The sequence below is a fragment of the Cricetulus griseus genome (genome assembly GCF_003668045.3).
Source record: "Cricetulus griseus strain 17A/GY chromosome 1 unlocalized genomic scaffold, alternate assembly CriGri-PICRH-1.0 chr1_1, whole genome shotgun sequence".
Taxonomy (NCBI): Eukaryota; Metazoa; Chordata; class Mammalia; order Rodentia; family Cricetidae; genus Cricetulus; species Cricetulus griseus.
In genome coordinates, this window is record NW_023276807.1 from 75,972,199 (window position 1) to 75,993,792 (window position 21,594).

General features: G+C 43.0%; 1 protein-coding gene across 7 annotated transcripts in view; it reads left to right on the top strand.

Moving 5' to 3' along the window:
- The window catches only part of Abhd6 (abhydrolase domain containing 6, acylglycerol lipase), a 52,835-nt gene that overhangs the window by 28,156 nt on the left and 3,085 nt on the right, over positions 1-21,594 (top strand). For all 7 annotated transcript variants that reach the window (XM_027387720.2, XM_035452353.1, XM_027387717.2 and 4 more), the window contains 6 exons: positions 6,245-6,401; positions 7,771-7,884; positions 9,341-9,473; positions 12,865-13,022; positions 18,096-18,150; positions 18,348-18,448. In XM_027387720.2, the coding sequence (XP_027243521.1) occupies positions 6,245-6,401; positions 7,771-7,884; positions 9,341-9,473; positions 12,865-13,022; positions 18,096-18,150; positions 18,348-18,448 (718 nt within the window). The remainder of the gene's footprint in view (positions 1-6,244; positions 6,402-7,770; positions 7,885-9,340; positions 9,474-12,864; positions 13,023-18,095; positions 18,151-18,347; positions 18,449-21,594) is intronic.

Genomic DNA, 21,594 nt, shown 5'->3' on the forward strand with positions numbered 1-21,594 from the left:
AGTGGTTTTATTGTATTTATAGTATTGTACTGTCATGACCATTCCATCATTCTAGATCTTTTCCATCTCCCCAAAGTTCACACTGTGTAAACATAGCCTTCCCAGCACTAGGATTATGGGCTTTTCCCATCGTGGCACCAATGTTGATGATTCCATGTTCCATGTACACTGTCCTGGGCGTCAATACTTGTTCATTATTATGGTGGAATGGTATTTCATGGTACCCACTGAATCTGTTGAGGATTCAGTCCCAACAGAGTGGTGTAAACGAATCTGTGAGAAAACATTAGGTTGTTCTGAGAGTTCAGTGCAGTTCTGCTGAGATTAGACTCATTACTACCTGGGAGTTCGTTGCTGTAAATCAAGGCAGCATCTTGTATTTTATGTTTTTGGTGCATAGCCACTTGCCATTTGGCTTTCTGCCATGAGTTGACCAAAAGCCAAGTCGAAGTCACATCATGGTCTCGGACTTCCCAGCCTCCAGAACAGTGGTTCTCAAACTTTCTAATGCTGCAACCCTTTAATATGTGGTGACCCCCAACTATGAAATTATTTTTATTACCACTTCCTAATTGTAATTTTACTACTGTTAGGAATCATAATGTAAATATCTGAATCTATAGATAATTAGAATTGATAGGTGAATTTGGGGTCTACCAGTTGGTATAGTTCTGGCCACACAAGAATAAACACCTGAGCTTGGATCTCCAGGATCCACAAAACAAAAACAAACCAACCAACCAAATAAACAAAAAAACTGAGTGAAGAATCAGACTTCTGTAATTCTAGTTCTGGGCAAGCGAGATGGGAGGATCCCTGGGACTACTTGGCCATCATTCTAGCAACATCAGTGAGCATCGTATTCAGTGAGAGACCCTGCCTTTTGAAAAAATGAGGAAAACAATTGCGGAAGACACCTGGTGTTAATTCTGACCTTCACAAGCATATACACAATGTATACACACCCACATACTTGTACACATACACACACATACACCCAAAGTGAATTTGGCTAAGTTTCTGAATACAAGATCAGTAACTGGCACTGGAGAGATGTCTCAGCAGGTAAGAGCACTTGTTGATCTTGCAAAAGACCTGGGTTCAATTCCCAGTACCCACATAATGGCTCACAGACACTCATATCCCCAGTTCCAGGGGATCCAACGGGCATTAATGTAGTGCACATATATGCTTGCCAGCAAAATATTCATACACACAAATAAATAAATATACTAAAAAATCAATAGCCAAAAATCAGTAGCATTCCCATATACCAGAAACAAACAAATGAAAATGAAAAAAGTTAAATGTGACTACTTACTCTAGTGCCAATAACTCTCAACTACATAATATTAAATCTAAAGCTAAGGTGATGGTGAAATAGGTAAAGGTACTTGCCACACAAGCCTGATGAGCTGAATTGGATCCCTGGAAACAAGGGTGAAAGGAGATAACTGCCTCCCAGAAATTGTCTTCTAACTTCCACAGGTGTGTCTGCACTCACACGATCAACACACACACACACACACTGGAAGGAGAGAACTGACTCCCAAAGTTGTTCTCTGACCTCCATATTTTCATTGTCACACACACACACACACACACACACACACACACATACACACCAACAATAAATTTAAAATTTTAAATAATAAAGGTGATATTCTCTTCAAACCCTTTTTTGAAAGAACATGAAAGGGCCCTACATAAAAAACTAAAACATATTCATGAGAAACAGTTAATAATACCTAAATTCGTGGAAGGATAGACTATATTTGTGGGTTGAAAGATTTTCTTCTTGTTAGAGATGTCATATTTTTGTAAATAGCCTCTAAATTAAGTGGCTAACCATCTTAAATCCCAATAGGTTTTTCTGATGGCATTTGATAAGCAGTGCGCTGGTTAGTTTTTGGTCAAAACCTGACACAAGCCAGGATCATACGGGAAGAGGGAACCTCAACTGAGAAAATCTTGATTAATGATTGATGTGGCAAGGTCCAGTCCACTGTGGGTGGTGCCACCCTGGGCAGGTGGTTCTGGGTTGTATGAAAAAGCAGGCTAAACAAGCCAGTAAGCAATGTTCCCTCCATGGCTGCTGCTCCACTTCTGCTTCTGGGTTCCTGCCTTGGCTTCCTGCCTTGGCTTCCAACATCTCTTGATGGACTGTGACCCAGGCCATCTAAGCCAAATAAACCCTTTCTTCCACAAATTCCTTTTGGTCATGGATCTCTATCACAGTAATAGAAAGTGAATTAGAGCAAGTAGATTCTTTTACTAGTTTAGAAATATTTAATTTGTATATGATCCTTCAAGTTGGCCGGAAATAGTATTAGCCTCATTTTACAGACTAATGAAGCTGTAGATTAGAACTGACCTCTTTTCCATGAGGGCAGAGTGAGCTAAAATTAATTTCTTTATAAAAAGTTTCTATTAGGATGTATCAGCAGTAAGAGCTAGGGTGAGTTTCATTATGACATTTTCATACATATCTATAATACATTTGACTGCATTCACCCCTTGTCACTTTGTCATTCTCTCTGGTCTCCTCTCACTGATGCTGTCCCTTCACTTTTTGTGTCTGAGTATTTTTCTGCATGTATGTGTATTATATATGTCTGCTTGGTGCCCATGGAGGACAGAAATTATAGATGGAACAGAAATTATACATGGTTGTGATCTGCTGTGTGGGTGCTGGAAACAGAACCTGAGGCCTTTGCAAGAACAGCAAGTGCTCTCAGCTGCTGAGACTTTCCTCCAGTCCAACCAAGTGGATTTTTTGTTGTTGTTCTTGTTGTTTTTTGAGACAGGGTTTCTCTGTGGCTTTGGAGGCTGTCCTGGAACTAGCTCTTGTAGACCAGGCTGGTCCTGAACTCACAGAGATCCTTCTGCCTCTGCCTCCCTAGTGCTGGGATTAAAGGCATGTGCCACCACTGCCCAGCAACTAAGTGGATTCTTAATAAAGAAAAGGAAAGGGCCAACTAACCAAGACAGTCTTGAAGAGTGAGCGAATCAAGATGATTTATATTGCCAGATATTGATAATAATTATGAAGTTAGGAGAGTCAAGTCAGTGTGAAACTGGCACAGAGGGCAGATAGAGCAATAGACTAGAGATGTCCCGAAATAGATGCACAAACATACAGAAAGTGCACTGTGTTAACAAGAAATCCAGCTGGGCAAAACATAAGTTTGACTCTTTTTGGTAGAAAGAATTATTAAATTCTGATCCTCGGGGCTGGAGAGATACTTCAGTGTTTCGAGCATTGGCAGCTCTTCAGAGGTCCTGAGTTCAGTTCCCAGAAACCACATAATGGCTCACAGCGTCTATAATGTGATCTGATGCCCTCTTCTGGCATGCAGGAGTTACATGCAGATAGAGCACTGCATACGTAAAATAAATAATCTTTTAAAAAAACAAATACTCCTCAAAGATGCTCCTCCCTCTTCTCAGAGAACTGTGATTATGACAGTGTATTCATGTCATGGTCATGCTAAATTACAGTCCTGGTGTATGTTGTGTGCTGCTGACTTGAGAGCAGGAGCATCATCCAAAGGGGTCTATTCAATCACATCAGCACTTAAAAACAGAGATGCAAATCTCCATCATGACTCAGTGCTGTTGTTCATTTGAATTGGAGAGGGCCATCCAGGAACACAGGTGGGTTGGAGGAGGCAGAGTTCTCAACTGACAGCCAGCAAGGACACAAGGAACTTCAGTTCTACACCCACAAAGAACTGAGTTTTGCCAACAGGCTGAATGGTCTTAGAGCTGCCAAGAGATGCAGCTTGGCTGAGGCCTTTCTGTCAACACTGTGAAACCCTGAGTGACGTGAGGTGCCTAGCTAAGCTCACTTCTCATCCGCACAGGTGATCTAACAAAGGGTGGTTTTAAACTCCTTCGAGTCTTTTTTTTTTTTTTTTTTTTTTTTGGTCAGCAATAGAAAAATGAATGCAACCCATCTGTAAGTTCATACTCTGCCAAAAAATCAAAACCTAGTAGATTGTAGGTCTATGTAAATGTTCAACAAATCTTGCTTAAGAAAACATAGACATTTTTCTTGACATTTGAGGTAGGCAGAATTAATTATGAGATAAAAAAACTTCTAGCTAAACCAGATGGTGGTGGTACATACCTTTAATCCCAGCACTCGGGAGGCAGAGGCAGAGGCAGAGGCAGGTAGATCTCTGTGAGTTCCAGGCCAGCCTGATTTACAGAGTGAGTTCCGGGACAGCCTCCAAAGCTATACAGAGAAACCCTGTCTCAAAAATCAAAACAAAACAAATTGTTCAGTTTCGTTGTATCGTCTTAAATGAAGAACTAGTGGTGACCAAAAAGACCAAGTTGGTGTGTAGTTCAACACGTGTGCCCAGCATGCACCAGGCACCGCACCCAATCCTTAGCGCAGCTTCTCCACAAAGGAAAACTATTTAGGTTGTAAAAATGCATGCCAAGGGTGGCAGTGTGTATCTGCAGTTAGTCTGTTCATAAAGAACTTGCACTCAGCATATATAAAGAATTCCTCTTGTACATCTAAAAAGGAGCATATAACCCATTTCTGGACAGAAAACTCAGGTATTTTTACAGAGATGTTATTTGGCAGCCAGTTAGCATGAAATGAAACAGTATTCTGTTCCATTGGCCACAAGGGACACTCCAAACCACAATGAATGTAAATACTTGGGAGGCTGAGCAAGCTTAAATGTTCAAATCTGAACGAAAAACAACGCACAATGAGATACTATTACCTGCCTATCAGAAAAGCTAAAGTTAAAAACAAAAGCAAGGGCCTGGAGAGATGGCACAGTGGTTAAGAGTGCTTACTGTTTCGGGTTCAATGTCCAGCACCCACATACACCATCTGTAACTCCACTTCCAGAGGATCTCCCTTTTCTAGCCTCTGAGAGCACCGGGCATGCATGGGTGCACAGACATAGATGCAGACAAAATGTCCATATACAGAAAAGTAAATATACTTCAAAAACAACCTGATTAGCAATTCTGAGTGTTTTTGCAAAAGCACAGTGGGGCTACTTATATGAATGACTATGAAGTTCATGTCTTAAACAGCTGTCTCATGGTTCTGGAGGCTAGGAACATGAAACTGGGGTTAGTTCTCTTTAGTGGTTGTAGAAGAATCATTTCTTGCCTCTTCTCAGTTTCTGATGAAACTCGGTTATGCTGGTCTTAACCTCTGTTTTCACACCCCTTCCCTACATGTTTCCCCGTGCAGGGGAAGGAACCTAGCTTCACATGGTTCATACCATTGGAAGTGTCTTACTGCTACAACACATACCCAGCTCTTTTGTTTGTGTTTCTGTGACCTAATTTTTTTTCTTAAGTTTTCTTTTTCATTAAGGTTTGTTCTTATCTCCCTGGGACAAATTATTCTTGGAAGTATAATTAATAGACCAATTTAAAAAATTACTGATGGCTAATGCCAGATTGCTTCCTAGAAAGGGCATTAGAACTGGTCTAAAAGAAGAGAGGAAAAACTCTCCTTTTCTAATTTGAAAATCTATATGCACAGGAGCTATAAAAGAATGAGAGTTTCAGGGGTGGAGCTCAGTGGATAAGAGCTGCTCTTCCAGAGGACCCAAGTTTTGATTCCCATCACCTAAGTGAATGCTTGCAGCCAGTGGGTACCAGCCATGCACGTGGTATACAGACATACATACATGCAGGCAAAAACCCATACATATAATTTTTTATTAGAATTTGTCTGGGTGTGGTGGCACACACCTTTAATCCCAGCACTTGGGAAGCAGAGGTGGGCAGATCTCTTCGAGTTCAAGGCCAGCCTGCTCTACATAGTGAGTTCTGAGACAGCCAGGACTACATAGAGAGAACCTGTATCAGATTGTGGTCTACCCTCACTGGCAGCATAGTATTTCCTGATGAAATTCTGATTTTTTTATTTTATATTTATTTATTTAGGAATGTGTTCTAGCTCTCCCTAGCCCTCTCTTCCCTTTCCTACTCCTCACCTCATTCTCTTACTCTCTGCTATCTATCCATCATCACCCACCCACACCCACACCCACACACACCCTGTTAGTCCCCTTCTGCTTTCCAAACACATGTGACATGCTTGTCTTCTTAGTGCTCCTTGAGGGGGAAGTAAAGGACAGGAGCCGGGAGAAGCATCTATATTGCCACCAAGTAGGATCTCTAGAGATGACCTGTTCCCTGCCTGAAGCCATGTACTCTGAACATACTGCTTGTGTCTTGCCTTTCTTCACCCTAGGTACTGGCGGAGGACGCTGGGTATGCAAGTCCGCTATGCACACCACGAGGACTATCAGTTCTGTTACTCCTTCCGGGGCAGGCCAGGACACAAACCATCCATCCTCATGCTCCATGGTTTCTCAGCACACAAGGACATGTGGCTCAGCGTGGTCAAGGTAGAGTTCCCGACTCTTCTGTCTCAAGAGGAGAGGATTGGGAACACAGTTCAAATTCATCTTAAAATTAATGGAGTATATTACTCAGACCCATTTTTGTGTTACAGAATTGTTTGAGTTGAGTAGTATTTAAAAGCTGTGTCTCTGGAGTCTTCTTACCATGGGGATATTTTGGGGGGCATTGGGAGAGATGGGGGTGTTCCAACACAGCTCCATCACAGAAGTGCCATGATGCTCAGGGCTGGTCCTTTCCTAAAAGTATTTGTTCTTATACATTCCTTTCTTTTCCCTGCCTGCCCCCAAACTCTCTTCCTTCTGCTGTTCGTTCTTTTTTCTTTTCCTTAATCATTTAGAGAAATGGTCTTGATCTGACAGCTTTTCAGAATCCTTTTCCAGGTCACTTTTCATGCTGATGGCTTGTGTGGCCTCTCACTGTACTTTGGGGGCCTGCTAGCTGGTGTGGGAGTAGGGGGTGGGACTGAGGCTGACATTTGTCTTGAGAGAGCAGCACCCCAGGTTTCTACTTCAAGTGGGACAATATCTGAGAGATCATAAGTGTCACTAGGTGGAAAAATGTGTGTCATTGGGTTACTTGTGTTCTTCTTCCCAAATGCCACCACGTGGACAGCCATCTGCAATCCTGAATTCTTTTTGTCCCCTCTTCATTAAATATCTTTGATAACTGATGTTTCTCAGACTCATGGCTAAAGGTGGTGCATCTTTTAAACAGAGAGGAAAGGTGATTTGGGAGAATAATCATCTCAAGAATTAGACCCTGATAAAGAAAAAAAGAAAGTTGAAACCAGCCCTATGGCTTTGGGGAAAAGCATTGCTCCTTTCAGCTCTGGTCCTGGCCAGGGTTCTGGGAACCATCTCTTCTAGTTCCGAGACATGACTAGACGAAGAATTGCATGGGAAGGAAAGGAAGTAGTACTGAGCAAACAGTATTGAGTTTAAGATGTTGGGCTGTTGGTGACTTGGACAAAAAAAGCACTTGCCATGCAAACCTGATAAGCTGAGTTTGATCCCTGGAACCCAGAGAAAGATGGAAGGAGAGAATCGTTACCTAAAACACAATGGGAAATATTTTTAAAAATTTAGTACAAGATGTAAGCCTGCTGGCCTGAGTTTTGTATCCTTTCTCCAGTCACCCACTGAGCCTCTTTTCATCTGTGCACAGGTCTTGGGGTCCTCTCCTCCCTATGAGGGTCTGTTGATACTTATTCGCATTTTTCATGTAAGACAAGTAGAGGCTCAGAAACATCATCTCAGTGGCTGTCTGGGTCACTGGGTAGGTGGCAGTTATCTCCCCAGAGAAACAGGCATGTTTTTATAGCTAGATACTGACTGTCTGGGTCTGTGTCTTCAGTTCCTTCCAAAGAACCTGCATTTGGTCTGCGTGGACATGCCTGGTCATGAAGGTACCACCCGCTCCTCCCTGGATGACCTGTCCATAGATGGGCAAGTTAAGAGGGTACACCAGGTAAGCAGAAGGCTTTACTGCCCAGATTGTATCTTCTTAGCACATGGAAAGCAGGCAGGAGTTGCACACTGGCTTGTGGTCAGTCCCTTGTACATTCTGTCTCCAAGTGGTTGCAAACAAAATGGTAGCCTAGGGATATCTTTGGTCAGTTGAGGAGGGCTTGAGCTCATTACAGATACTTTAAGTCTATTATACTTTCTGTTTTATCTTTTCAAATAGGTTGCCTTGAACTTCTCAACCTCCTGCCTCCACCTCCCAAGTGCAATGATTACAGCAATGTGCTACCTTGAATGTTTTTTGTGGTGCTGGGAATCAAGCACAAATCAGGGAATTTGTGCATGCTAACCAAGAACTCTACCCACCAAGTCACATCCCCTGCACATTTGTATATGAAGAAATGCAATCTGAGCAGTTTCTCAGCCTTTTGAAAAGGCATTTAGAATTCTACAAAACTGTTCCCCTGTGAGGGTCTTTTTTTCTCCCTTTGTGTGGCCAGGGGTGGAGTCTTTGCATGTTGTTGTATTTCACTATCCATCTCCAGTTCTCTTCTAAGGATGTCATTACTCATGAGCCCTTTCCTAAAGGAATAGTTTGTAAGTGTCAAACTTTTTTCCAATAAGGATATTTAGTTGATTATTTTTGCCTCCACCATTGTGTGTGTGTGTGTGTGTGTGTGTGTGTGTGTGTGTGTGTGTGTGTGTGTGTATGTTTGTTTTGTTTTTGTTTTTTGAGACAGGGTTTCTCTGTGGCTTTGGAGGCTCTCCTGGAACTAGCTCTGGTAGACCAGGCTGGTCTTGAACTCACAGAGATCTGCCTGCCTCTGCCTCTGCCTCCCGAGTGCTGCTGGAGTTAAAGGCATGCACCACCACCACCAGGCCTAAACTGTATATTTTAATGAGGGCTTGTTGTCTGGCTCTGCTTTATCTTCAGCAGCTAACCATAGTTATTTGTACATAACAAATATCCAATAAATATTTTTCCAATGGGGGATAAAGGTGTAGATGGTTGATTGGGCAGATGTCTATCCAGAAACGAAGCAGAACTCATCAGACTATGGCCTCAGAGCTGTCACCTACTTTTGTAAACTAAGTTTTATTGGAACATAGCCATGCTTGCTTACTTAGGTATGGATTGCCTCTGGCAGCTTTTGTGACACAGTGGCTGAGTTGAGTAGTTACAGCAGAGACCAGCTGACCCATGGGGGTGGGGGCATAGATCCCTTGGCCCTTTCTGGAACAGTTTATGACTTACTAAGGGATTCATTGTTTGATTTATATTTATAAGTGACCCTACAGCCACATGTGCCTGATAAAGTATATATGAGTCACAGGGCTTAACTAGATAATGGGTGTAATAGTGTAACGTGTTCCGTTCTTTTGGGTTAAGGGATCTCTGCTCTGCAATCATTGCTGACATCTTAGCTGTAATCATGCCTCCTTTTCATTTCTCTTTCTAGTTTGTAGAATGCCTTAAGCTGAACAAAAAGCCCTTTCACCTTATAGGCACCTCCATGGGTGGCCACGTGGCTGGAGTATACGCCGCTTACTACCCATCTGATATCTGCAGCCTGTGTCTGGTGTGCCCTGCTGGTGAGTTACTTGACCAGAACAGCCTTACAAGTGACTTGAATTTAAAGAGGCACGCACACAGCTTCTACTGTGACTCCTTAAAGTCTGATAGAGACGGCGGAGATAGGCAATCCTTTGTGATAACTCTGACCAGATAACAGTTGTGTAATGAGAACCCTAGCCAGACTGACTTAACTGGAGCCAGCCCTGCTCCACGGAAAAGGAGCAGGGAGGTAGAAATGTGTATGGTGCTGTGTGGCACGTGGTACTCACAACTGTGATACTTATGTTAGCCTCCAACATTTTGATCCCCAAGAGCTAACATCTTACTGAAGCTAAACTAAATTGACCTTTAAAAACCCTTCAACTACTGTGAAGGTTGATTATTTCCAAGCATTGAATTAAAAAACAAGCTCCCAGAGGGTTTTCTCTTCTCCTTTTCTCAGCACCATCTCTGAAATCCATTGTTCATTTAATAGTAAAGTTTGGAAATCAAAGGAGCAGCCTCCCCTGGGGAAGGTTATTCATCTTCCTGGTGGAACATTAAGTCGATACAGCATTTTTAAGTTGTGTTCGCTGCCTAAAGAAGAATTCTATACCAGAGTTTCAACTGGAAATTTAAGATTGTTTGCATGTGAAAAGGTGGAAACAAGTTAGGATCAGATCCTACCTACATTTTTCTTTGTACGCTTTGTCTTTAACTTTGAAATAATTTTCAGTTTACAGGAACATTGCCAAGGTAGGACAGAGTCCCATATCTCCTTTACCCAGTTTTGTCTGTTGTGAAGATCTCATGCCACCACAGTGGTTCTCACACAACTGAGGAGCTGAGCTTGGTGCCTTTCTATTAACTAAATCCAAGCTTTATTTCCATTTGGTCTCATTTTGCTACCCTTGTCCATTTTGTGTACCAGAATCCACGATATTAAACCTAAGATTAATTTTTTTCTTAAAAAATATATATGACTTTTGGGGGCAGTGACAATATAACGTAAGAGAGAAAAGGTGTAAAAGCTAACTGAAGAAAAGGAAATTTCATTATTTGATCATCTGTCAGGATGTCACTTCTTTTTTTTGTTTTTGTTTTTGATTTGTTTGTTTGCTTTTCGAGACAGGGTTTCTCTGTGTATCTTTGGAGCCTATCCTGGCACTCGTTCTGGAGACCAGGCTGGCCTCGAACTCACAGAGATCCACCTGCCTCTGCCTCCTGAGTGCTGGGATTAAAGGTGTGCACCACCAACGCCCGGCAGGATGTCACTTCTTATATGAAAACTTTCATTCAAATGCAAAAACAATTTTTTTTTTGATACTGAATGTCAAACCTAGGACCTCCTACAGACTAAGTAAGGGCTCTTCTACTAAGGTGCATGCCCAGATCTTAAGTCAGTTTGTTTATAAACAGAGATGTTACCTTAGTACAACTTCTAAAGGGTGTTACAGGAAGTTATGAGGCTATCTTTATAAACTTTTAGGACCACCTCATGAAATTGCCTGTGCTCTTAAAGGACATATTCCATGATTAAAATTAAAGAGAAATCACTGTGAAACAGTATTGGATCTGGACAATCTTGGGAAGGTTCTGTGAATCCCCTTCTCCTCCTCTCAAGTTAGGTTCTTGCTATGACTGGTCTTAATTTCCTGTGTATGTAGCCTAGTCTGGCTTCAAACTTGCAATCCTCTTGCCTCAGACTCCTGTGTGCCTAGGATTATAGGAGTGTAACATCTTGGCAGGCTTTTCTGGACATAGATTTATAATTTGTGGTTTTCTTTGGGAGTAGTAGACAAAGTTGATGCTGAGTGTCTTCCTTGGTGACTGTCCACTTTATTTTTTGATGTGGGTTTCTCTCTCTCTCTCTCTCTCTCTCTCTCTCTCTCTCTCTCTCTCTCTCTTTTGGAGGGTGGTTTGAAACAGGGTTTCTCTGTATAACAGCCCTGTCTATCCTGGAACTCACTTTGTGGATTAGGCTGGTAGGCTGGCCTTGAACTCACAAAGATCCACCTACTTCTGTCTCCCAAGTGCTGGGAGTAAAGGCGTGCACTACCACCACTTTTAATGTGGGTTTTCTTGCCTGGAACTTGACAGTTATGGCTGATCTAGCTAGCAAGCTGGCCACAGGGTCTCCTGTCTTTATCTCCAAGGGTTGAGATTGCAGGCACCTGTTAACAGCTTCTACAGGGGTTCTGGGGTTCTGAACTCCCATCCTCATACTTATGCGGCAAGAGCTTTATCCACAGAGTCATTTTCCTGGTCCTAATATGTTGGTATCTTTAGGATGCCCAGTATTAAAGATGAAACTGCCTGTTTGTTTGTTTTTAAGACAAAGTCTTATTGTAGTCAAGACTGCCTTAAAACCCTAGTTTTTCCACATCTATCTCCCAAATTCTGGGATTACAGGCTATACCTAGCTTCCCCCCACCACCAAATCTAGTTCTTTGGCCAAATTAAACCAAGAAATGGCTCTATGGTGGTGGAAATTACTCTTTCCCTACTACATAATGTTAGCTATCAGATCCTCTTGTGTTATGAAACAGTGGGCAGCCACAAAAGGAGTCTCAGCCCTCAGTGTTCTTGTGGAGAAAGAAAGCCTATGTGCTTCTCTTACACTCTTGTGTCTTATGCACTGACCACAAAGGGGAGGGCATCCAGGTCAAGAGATGGAGCTGCTGGTCATGGCAGCCCTGTGCTTTCTTTCCGTCATACACTTCCTTCAATCGCCAACACGGGCATGAAACGGCGCAAGTGAGGTGCCTTCTAGTGCCTCCCATACTCTACCATTCTCATTCCCTTGCAGCTTGTTGAAATGTAGATTCTGGTTCAAGAGGCTTGGGGACAGCCTGAGTTTCTGTGTATCATGCTAGTCTGTGGCCATGGTATACGCAATCAGACCTAAAACATAATGCTGTTGTTTTAATCTGGACTAATTTAGAATTTATTATGAAGCCCACTCTGGCCTTGAACTTGTGACTCTTCTATCTCTTCCTCTTGAGGCATATATGTACCACCGTGCTTAACTCCCAACTCTAAAATACCTTGGATGAGGTATTTTTTTCTGTATTTCTCAGAATACGATTTTACTTTGTACAAGGGTGCCAGTACCAATTAAAAAGTGAGCTTATAGCCTGGTGGTGGTGACGCACACCTTTAATCCCAGCACTCAGGAGGCAGAGGTAGATGGATCTCTGAGTTCAAGGCCAGCCTGGTCTGCACAGTGAGTTCCAAAGATGGCCCGAGCAATACAGAGAAACGCTGTCTCAGAAAACAACAACCAACAAAAAGCAAGCAAACAAACAAACAAGAGGATCTCCTAGTGAAAGAAACCTGACAAATTAGCCTGGGTTCCTGGGTTCAGTCATGAGGGGCACGATAGCACCTGATACTTGTATCATCAGGCTCTTTTGTTGTGCATTGCAGGCCTGCAGTATTCAACTGACAATCAGTTTGTGCAACGGCTCAAAGAGCTGCAGGATTCCGCTGCCATTCAGAAAATCCCCTTGATCCCATCGACCCCGGAAGAGATGAGTGAGATGCTCCAGCTCTGCTCCTATGTCCGATTCAAGGTGCCCCAGCAGGTACAGTGTATCAGTGCCATACCCTTGCCCTTCACGAAGCATTCCCCAGCATACCTTCTTGCATCAACTCTCTGACTCCATTCTGTCTACTCCATTTACTCAACATGTAGCTCTCCAGATGCCTGTGATACGTCAGACACTGTGCTGGACACTGTGGTCAATACATAACACAGGGAATGTCCCTGGGCAGATTTAGTCCAGTGCAGGAAGCAGACAGCAACAACTAATAGACAGAAATTTACAAATTGAAATAAATTTTAGAGGTGAAATAAATATTTAAAATGGGCAAAGGGGTAGCTTTGATGAGCTCTGGAGAAGGGTCGTTGTGTACAGTGGGAAAAAACATACAGAGAATCATCATGGCAATGGAAAAAGAAAGCTGATGGGGGATGTCCTTCTGTATAGGTGTTTCTCTTACTGGTTGATGAGTAAAACACTTTGGCCAATAGAGGCAGGAAGATAGGCGGAACTAAGAGATGAAGAGAATTCTGGGAAGGATAGGCAGAGAGATTGACCTCAAGGAGACGCCATGTAACCGAGGAAGGAGTAACAGGTCTGGACCCTTCTCTGGTAAGATAAGATCACGTGGAAATACTTAGAGTAATAGAAATGGGTTAATAATTAAGAGAGAGCTAGCCAGTAAGAGGTCCTAGCCATGGGCCAACAGTTTAATAATTAATATAAGTCTTCATGTGCTTATTTGGAGCTGAAGGATGGCAGGACCTGGTGGGACAAGAAACTCCACCTACAGAAAGCAAGTGGCTGGAGCCTAGAGAGTGAAGGAGAAAGGAGTTGGGAAGGGAGTCAGGAGCTAAATCACATTCTCAATTTAAAAATGTTAAAAGACTCTTAGACTTGTACATTTAAAAAAATATTTTGGATGAACACAAAGAGCTTTTTATCTATGAGGGTTATATTTGTTGATATGGATACTCAAAAAAATTAAAACACAAAGATGAACATTTGCATAAGAGATGATATTATCTTGTTATATAGGTACAAAATAATAGTATGCTTTTAGGAGGAGGTAGGTGAAAGGAGTGACGTTGAGTGTCATTGAGTATGAGCACAGTATGACCTCATGGTCTCTGAAGAGCTGCTCTGAAAAGATCATGTATGTCCTTGTAGTTTATGGGACTAAGTCTGCTTTTTCTTTCCTTTTTTTTTTTTAAGATTTTACTTATTTATTATGTATACAACATTCTGCTTCCAGGTGTATCTGCACACCAGGAAAGGGCACCAGATCTCATCATGGATGGTTGTAAGCCACCATGTGGTTGCTGGGAATTGAACTCAGGACCTCTGGAAGAGCAGTCAGTGCTCTTAACCTCTGAGCCATCTCTCCAGCCCCTGAGTCTGCTTTTTCTAAGCATAGTGGCAGAGACACAGAGAGACTGTAGGGAACACAAATAGAAACAGGGGCTACTTTAGGATATACCGTGGCTTAGAGGTGATGGTGGTATGGATTGGGGCAGCCGCACTAGCTGAGACGTGTTGAGAGGAAGAATGGACAGGACTTACGGCAGATTGGAAGTGGTGGTGAGGAAAGTGAGTGGTCATAGGTGACTTCCAGTTCTTGAAGCTAAATGGGTAAAGGCGGCAGAAGTTCAGGTTTAGGACATATGCTGAGAGTTCCATTTTGGATATATATTAAGTTCAGATTGCTTTTGAGGTCTCCAGGGGATGTGTCAAGTAGACAGTTGGACATTTACGTGGCCTAAAGTAAAGCAGGAACCGTAGGCAGAGGACGATATTGGGGGTCATGCGTCTGAATGAGATCATTTGAGTTAAGTCCACAGCTGAGGCTTTATGAAGCTGGGTTATCTCCCTGTGCTGAAGGCAGTGAACCCTGCCTCAGGGTAAAGTGAGGTGTGAGAATGGATGCTACACAGACTCTGTGACTATGACTTACTTAATAAGTGTGGCGCATTTCTGGGGAAGCATCCACAATCTATGTCTGTGGTGTAATTTGTCCTCGGTATCTTTTTAGTCATAAAGTGGCACAGTCCTCTGCCAGTTATGATGTCTTTAGGATATTGTGACCAAAGGAGACTCCATGCTTTTAGTTGTCAGGGATAAGAAAACCCTGGGAGAAAATCATGTTGGTGTCAGAAGCTTTTCTTTCCCAGGAGAGTAGGGCCACCTACCATTGAGTCCATTAGGTCATCTTGTGGTTGTGTTTGTTCACATGTATGTAGCATGAAAAATAAAAGACCCATAGACTGATACTGGGGTTTAAACTTGAAGGTGAAGATCAGAGAAGCAAAGCAGCTAGGCCAGTAGGTCTTACCTCTACCCAGCTGAAATGGCAATCCTGTCTCTCCACGAATCCTCAGAGGCAAAAGCTTTCAGTTCCTCTCTCCTGCTTTTTATTCCTTTCTCCACTGAGCCATATCACCTCCCTAGTGCTGGAATTAAAGGTGTGATCCCAGGTGCTGAGATCACCTTTGTGTGAGCTGTTGCTTTTAGGACCAGATCAATTTTGTGTAGTCAGTGTGGCCTTGAACTAACAGAGATCCGTCTACCTCTTACTCCTGAGTCCTGGGATTAAAGGCGTGTGTCACCACTGCCTGGCCTCGATAACTTGTGACTGGCTTTGCTTTGTGAATCCTCAGGCAAGCTTTAATAAATCATAAATTGGGTTGGAGAGATGGCTCAGAGGTTAAGAGTACTGACTGCTCTTCCAGAGGTCCTGAGTTCAATTCCCAGCAACCACATGGTGGCTCACAACCATCTATAATGAGATCCAGTGCCCTCTTCTAGTGTGCAGGCAGAACACATAATAAATCAAATCTTTAAAAATAAATAAATAAATCATAAATGATATGCCACCACATTTGTGCCTTCTGCTCTGTTCTCAGTAAGGTCAGGGCCTGTCCATCTCCAGACTTTAGCAGTGCACTTTCATGAAGAAGATTTTACTTACATAGACTGGATGGATGGTGGATATTATAGGATGCCTTACCATCAGAGATAGGATAGATAGACATATGAATTAATACATGTGTATGCTTGTATGGTTTAAGGCTGCAGGATGGAACAGTGGGTAGATGGTTGGTTGGAAGGATGGAATGATGGGTGTATAATATAGGGGTGGAGAAAGGCTGAATTAGCAAATATAGACATAAATATGTGCTTCAGGAAAACAAGATGAATGGAGAATTGATCAATTAGGCCAGTGGTTCTCAACCTGTGGGTTGCAACCCCTTTGGGGGTTGAACAACCCTTGCACAGGGACCACCTAAGACCACAGCAAATATCAGATATTTAAATTATATTTCACAGCAGTAACAAAATTATAGTTACAAAGTAGCAATGAAAATAACTTTATAGTTGGGGATCGCTACAGTATGAGGACCTGTATTAAAGGGTCACATAGTTAGGAAGATTGAGAACCACTGAATGAAACAGAGTTGGGAAAGGGTAGATGGATACATAGATACTGGGAGGATAGTAGAAAGAAGAAAATGTCTGTCATGGAGCACAGTGTTATTAAATATAAACAGTCATTTCCCTCACCTCTGTGCTTCCACTTTCAGAACCTCTGGGGTTCTATTCATGCTTTAGAGAGCTGGTTTAGTCAAAAGCAGCCATGGTTCAATATTTTAGTGAGCTTTCTATCACCGTGGGAAAATACCTAAGAGCATCATGGGTTCAGAGGCTTCAGGCCATGGTTACTTGACCCCTTTACTTTGAGCTTATGGTGAGGCAGAATATCATGGCAGGAAGCATGCAGTAGAGCAGAGCTGCTCACCTCATGGTGGACAGGAAGCAGACAAGGATGGAGCCAGGATCCCAATATATCATTCAAAAATATTATCACCAATGACCTCCAAGTAGGTCCCACCTCCTAAAGCCTCCCCCCACCCCACACCCCCCAGTGGCACCACAGGCAGAAGGCTGAGCATTTAGTACATGCCTTTTGAGGAACATAACACTAGTCTTCCCAACTTTGGTCTGCATGGAACTCCTGAGAAGGTGTGTTGAAGGGGTCTAGATCTGTTCCCTGGTGGATGAGAGGAGTGATGACTACCTTTGTGAACCCTTTGCTTTGACTTAAGAGTCCCAGGGCAAGGAACTGCTTTACAAATGGCCATAGCCACCTATTTGGGTTAGTAGCCCAGGGCATGGAGATCTTGCCTGTCTATATTTGCTACAGCCCTCACAAGGAAAGCAAAGGCAATGTTGGATAATAATCTGAGCTCTGTGAAACTATGGGGGTCTCCCCAGAGTTTTCTTAATAGTTTATTTCTTCAGCTCCTCTTCCTCCTCCTCTTTTTCCTCTTCCTCTTTCAAGAGGGTCTTCTTATGTTTTACAGGCTAACCTGGGACCCCCCCCCCCCCCCGTATAGCTGAAGATGAATTAAAACCCCTAATTCTTCTGCCTCTACCTCGAGAGTGTTAGTTTATGCGGTGCTGGCGATAGCAAGGCTTGGTACATGCTAGACCAGAGCTCTGTCAACCGAGCTGCGCCCCAACTCCTTCATTGTTTATAGGATCATCAATCCTGATGGTTCAATCCTGTTCTGCATTTGGATACCATTGAATAATGACCTGATATTTTGTTTCTCCACATTTTTATTTTGAATTAAACCAAGAGTTTCTCAAGATGCCATGCTAGTATCTTTAACATAGTGTGCAGGCCTCTGGCTTCACAGCATTTCCCTAATTTTCTGTCATTGTTATTATTTTTTATAATGTGAAAGGTGTTTTATCTGGATATCTGTGCACCACATGCATGAAGGGCCTACAGAGGCTAGAAGAGGGCATCAGAGCTCTTGAAACTGGAGTTACAGATGGTTGTGAGCTTCCTTGTGTGTGCTGAGAACCAAACTAGATCATCTGTCACAGCAGCGAGTGTTGTTACCAGACTCTCTCTCTGCAGCGTCCCTAGTTTTTTGTTTTTGTTTTTAAAGCTTCCCAATTGTATTCTACATTCTGGAGATTCTCATGCCCAGCCCTAGGCAGTGCAGGAAAATGCTGTGCCTTCTCGCCTGTGCTGCCCCAGAGCTGTAAAAGGCTGGAGGAAGTAAGAGTTCTCTTGTTTTCTAACTTTGGATTGTTTGTCCTCAGATCCTTCAAGGCCTCGTTGATGTTCGCATCCCTCATAACAGTTTCTACCGGAGATGTAAGTAGCCCTGCTGCAGCTTGCAGCTTAGTGTCTGACTGCCTTATAAGTCATAAACCTCTGTGCTTGGAATGTTTCCTGGTTCCCTGAAGGGGAGTAGTGGCCTGAACTTGATGAAGCTCTGACTGATGTGGTACCTATGTGCAGATCCTGCGTACACTCACTGTGTTTGTTTGTTTGTTTTTCTTTCTGATAAGTGTTTTTGGAAATTGTCAGTGAGAAATCCAGATACTCTCTCCATCAGAACATGGACAAGATCAAGGTCCCAACACAGATCATTTGGGGGAAACAAGACCAGGTATGCCACAGGGCCCTGTGGGAAAAAAACAAGTGGTGATCTTTACAGTGCCCTCGCTGGTGGGTTTCTTGTGTTGGGTGCCAATGCCCGATGCCACAGTTCTGTGAGCTGAGAACAATGATATCTGACTTTTAACATGAAAGGAAATTTATTTATTTGTTTGTTTGTTTATTGAGATAGGGTTTCACCATGTAGCCCAAGCTGGTCTTGTACATGAGATCTTCCTGGCTTCACATCAGGGAATCAACAGGGCTGGGAACTCTGAGGGAGACGCTTCTCCATTTTTCCCCAGCTTCTGTTGCTTGCAACCGTTTTTGGCATACCCCATCTTATAGATATATTCCCTAGATTCTACCTTCATCTTCACATGACATCCTGTGTATGTGTGTCTGTGTCTGCATTCCCCTTTTTAAAGAATGCCAGTCATCCTGGCTTAGGGCTTCACTCCTCCTTTATGACATCATCTTCACTAGTTATACCTGCAACACATGATTCCAAACCAGGCCAATGCCGAGTGAGTATTGGGATTAGGACTTCAGCATATGGGGACCCCATTCAGCTCATAACCACCTCTCCAAAGACACACCAAGTTCATTCCCAGAAGTGCCTTTGTAACTGCTTCTGAGGAATCATGCCTACCAGAGACTTTTCATAAAGTTTAAAGCAAGAAGAGGCAGTGAAAAATGTATAATGCAGATGAATGACAATGTATTCTAAAGTCTTCCACTAAAGAATATTGTGAGAAAAGGATATTAAAAACAGGCTTTTTTTCTGATTGTTTTCTGTTGCTATAGGAAAATTCCTGAGACTGAGTAATTTAAAAAGACTAGGAATATATAGATTTATGGTTTGGTTGGCTGGAAAGTCCATGTGTAGAGTACCCAGCGTCTGCTCAGCATGTAGAGAGGGGCTTCCTGTTGTATAGCACAGTTGAGGACAACATGATAGTACATTACTCTCTATTCCTGAGGGCAGAGATCTCGATGATCTATTAATCTATTTAGGAGGACAGAAGGATAAAGTTTCCAATACATGAACTTATAAGGGAAACACCTTCAAGCTCGACAGACCCCAAGGTGAAAATCACCATTGTGAGCCCTGTCTGGGCTGCTGAGAGCAGAAACAGAAAGTCACACTGTACTTACAGAGAACTAGAGTTGCAAAGGTGGCCCAGGCAGGGAAAATGGGAGGGAGGGAGCTGGTGTGTGCTCACAGTGCATGTTGTGGGTAAGCCAGTAGAGCCTACGCCAAGGGTGGCCCAAGGTGCACTGGAAAGGGACAGAGACAAGGAGAGGACCAAGGACAGTCAAAGCTATACAGAGAAACCCTGTCTCAAAAATAAATAAATAAATAAAACCAAACCAGGAAGAAAGGAAGGAAAAACGGAAAAACAGAGACCTTTCTGTTTTATTAAAATCCCCAAAGTAACACTGGTCCCTTGGGGACCTACAAAGACAGGCCATAGCCCATTATCTTGTGGAGCTAGATGATCAAGAGAGCCAGAATGCTGCCCTCAGAAGTATGCTATAGCTGTCGACCTCTGTCCTTTTTCAGATGTGACCTAAGCAAGTACCCAAGTGCCACTTGTGGACAGAAGTTTCTGTCCCGCCAGGTCCTGAAGCCGTTTAGTTCCAAATAAACACACAGAGGCTTACATTAATTATCAACTGTTTGGCCCATGGCTCAGGCTTCTTATTGGCTAACTCTGTCTTAATTATTAACCCGTTTCCACATAGCCTTGGCTTACCGGTGATGCCTGGCCCTCTTGCTCCCTCTTCAGCTACATAGCGTCTCGCTGGTGACTCACTCTCTGTGTTCCTCTTCCCAGAATTCTCCTAGTCTGGTCACCCCACCTATACTTCCTGCCTGACTACATCCTGCCTGTCCATTGGCTGAAGCAGCTTTATTCATCAACCAATAAGAGAAATGTATATTTGCAGCATACAGAAGAACATTCACCATCAGTGGCCTTTTGCCCAAGCTCTCTGGCTCCCAAGCTCCCTGTTCTTTGCCTACCCTGTCATCAACATTTGGTGTCACAGCACCTGTACCTGTCAGATTGAATTCAACCTCCTGCTTCTTTGGACCCGAGTAGGCCGACTGTTGTAGTACCCAGAGACAGGAATCTGTGTGTATTATCTGGTGTGAGTGTGTGTGTGTGTGATACTCCTGGATTTGGGCAGTATAAAACCTGCATGGCTGAACCTGGTAGCCATTCCTGCAAGTGCTCCTGTAGATCAATCAGGTCAAGAACCTCTCCTCCATTTTCAGTCCACCAGAATAGAAAGGCCTTCAAGAGAAGACTGTCGATGCCATTCTTACCTCTTCTTGCCAGCATTGTGTGTGGAAGGATAGTAACACAGGCAGATGGTGAAAGAATTTACCAAGATATGGACAGACAGAATTTATTGAGATACACTACAAGCCCCAAATTGGGTTGTTGAGAGAGAGTAGTTGAAGAAGCTATTTGCTTTTATCTCATGGGCCACTTGTTTGGGGTAGATAGGTGAGCATCTTACTGTCTTATTGAGTAATCAATTCTATAGAACGAGTTGTTTTTCATGAGTTTGGGCTTCTCTCTAGGGTACCATATGTTGTTAAGAATGTTTATGTAAGACATCAGGCTCTGCCAGGCATTGGCAGTGCATGCCTTTAATCCCAGCACTCAGGAGGCAGAGGCAGGTGGATCTCTGTAAGTTCGAGACCAGCCTGGTCTACAAGAGCTAGTTCCAGGAAAGCCTCCAAAGCCACAGAGAAACCCTGTCTTGAAAAACAAACAAACAAAAAAGAACATCAGGCTCCTATGGTTATTGACTGGAGGTGAGAAGGTAGACATTTTGATTTTCTTTTCTTTCTTTTTTTTAAAGAGCTCTGGTGGTTTTATTAAAGGAGGCCTTTTCTGGTTTAGTAGTTCTCACCAGTCTGTTCCGGCATACTTCTAATAATACCAGAGTCACCTGGGTCAATGAAAGCCAGGGTGCATACTCTGTAGTATTTTCTTCCACATGCTGTGTCCTATTCAGTGTTATTGCCACTGAATACCAGAGTCACCTGGGTCAATGAAAGCCAGGGTGCATACTCTGTAGTATTTTCTTCCACATGCTGTGCCCTATTCAGTGTTATTGCCACTGTAGTGATGGACACCA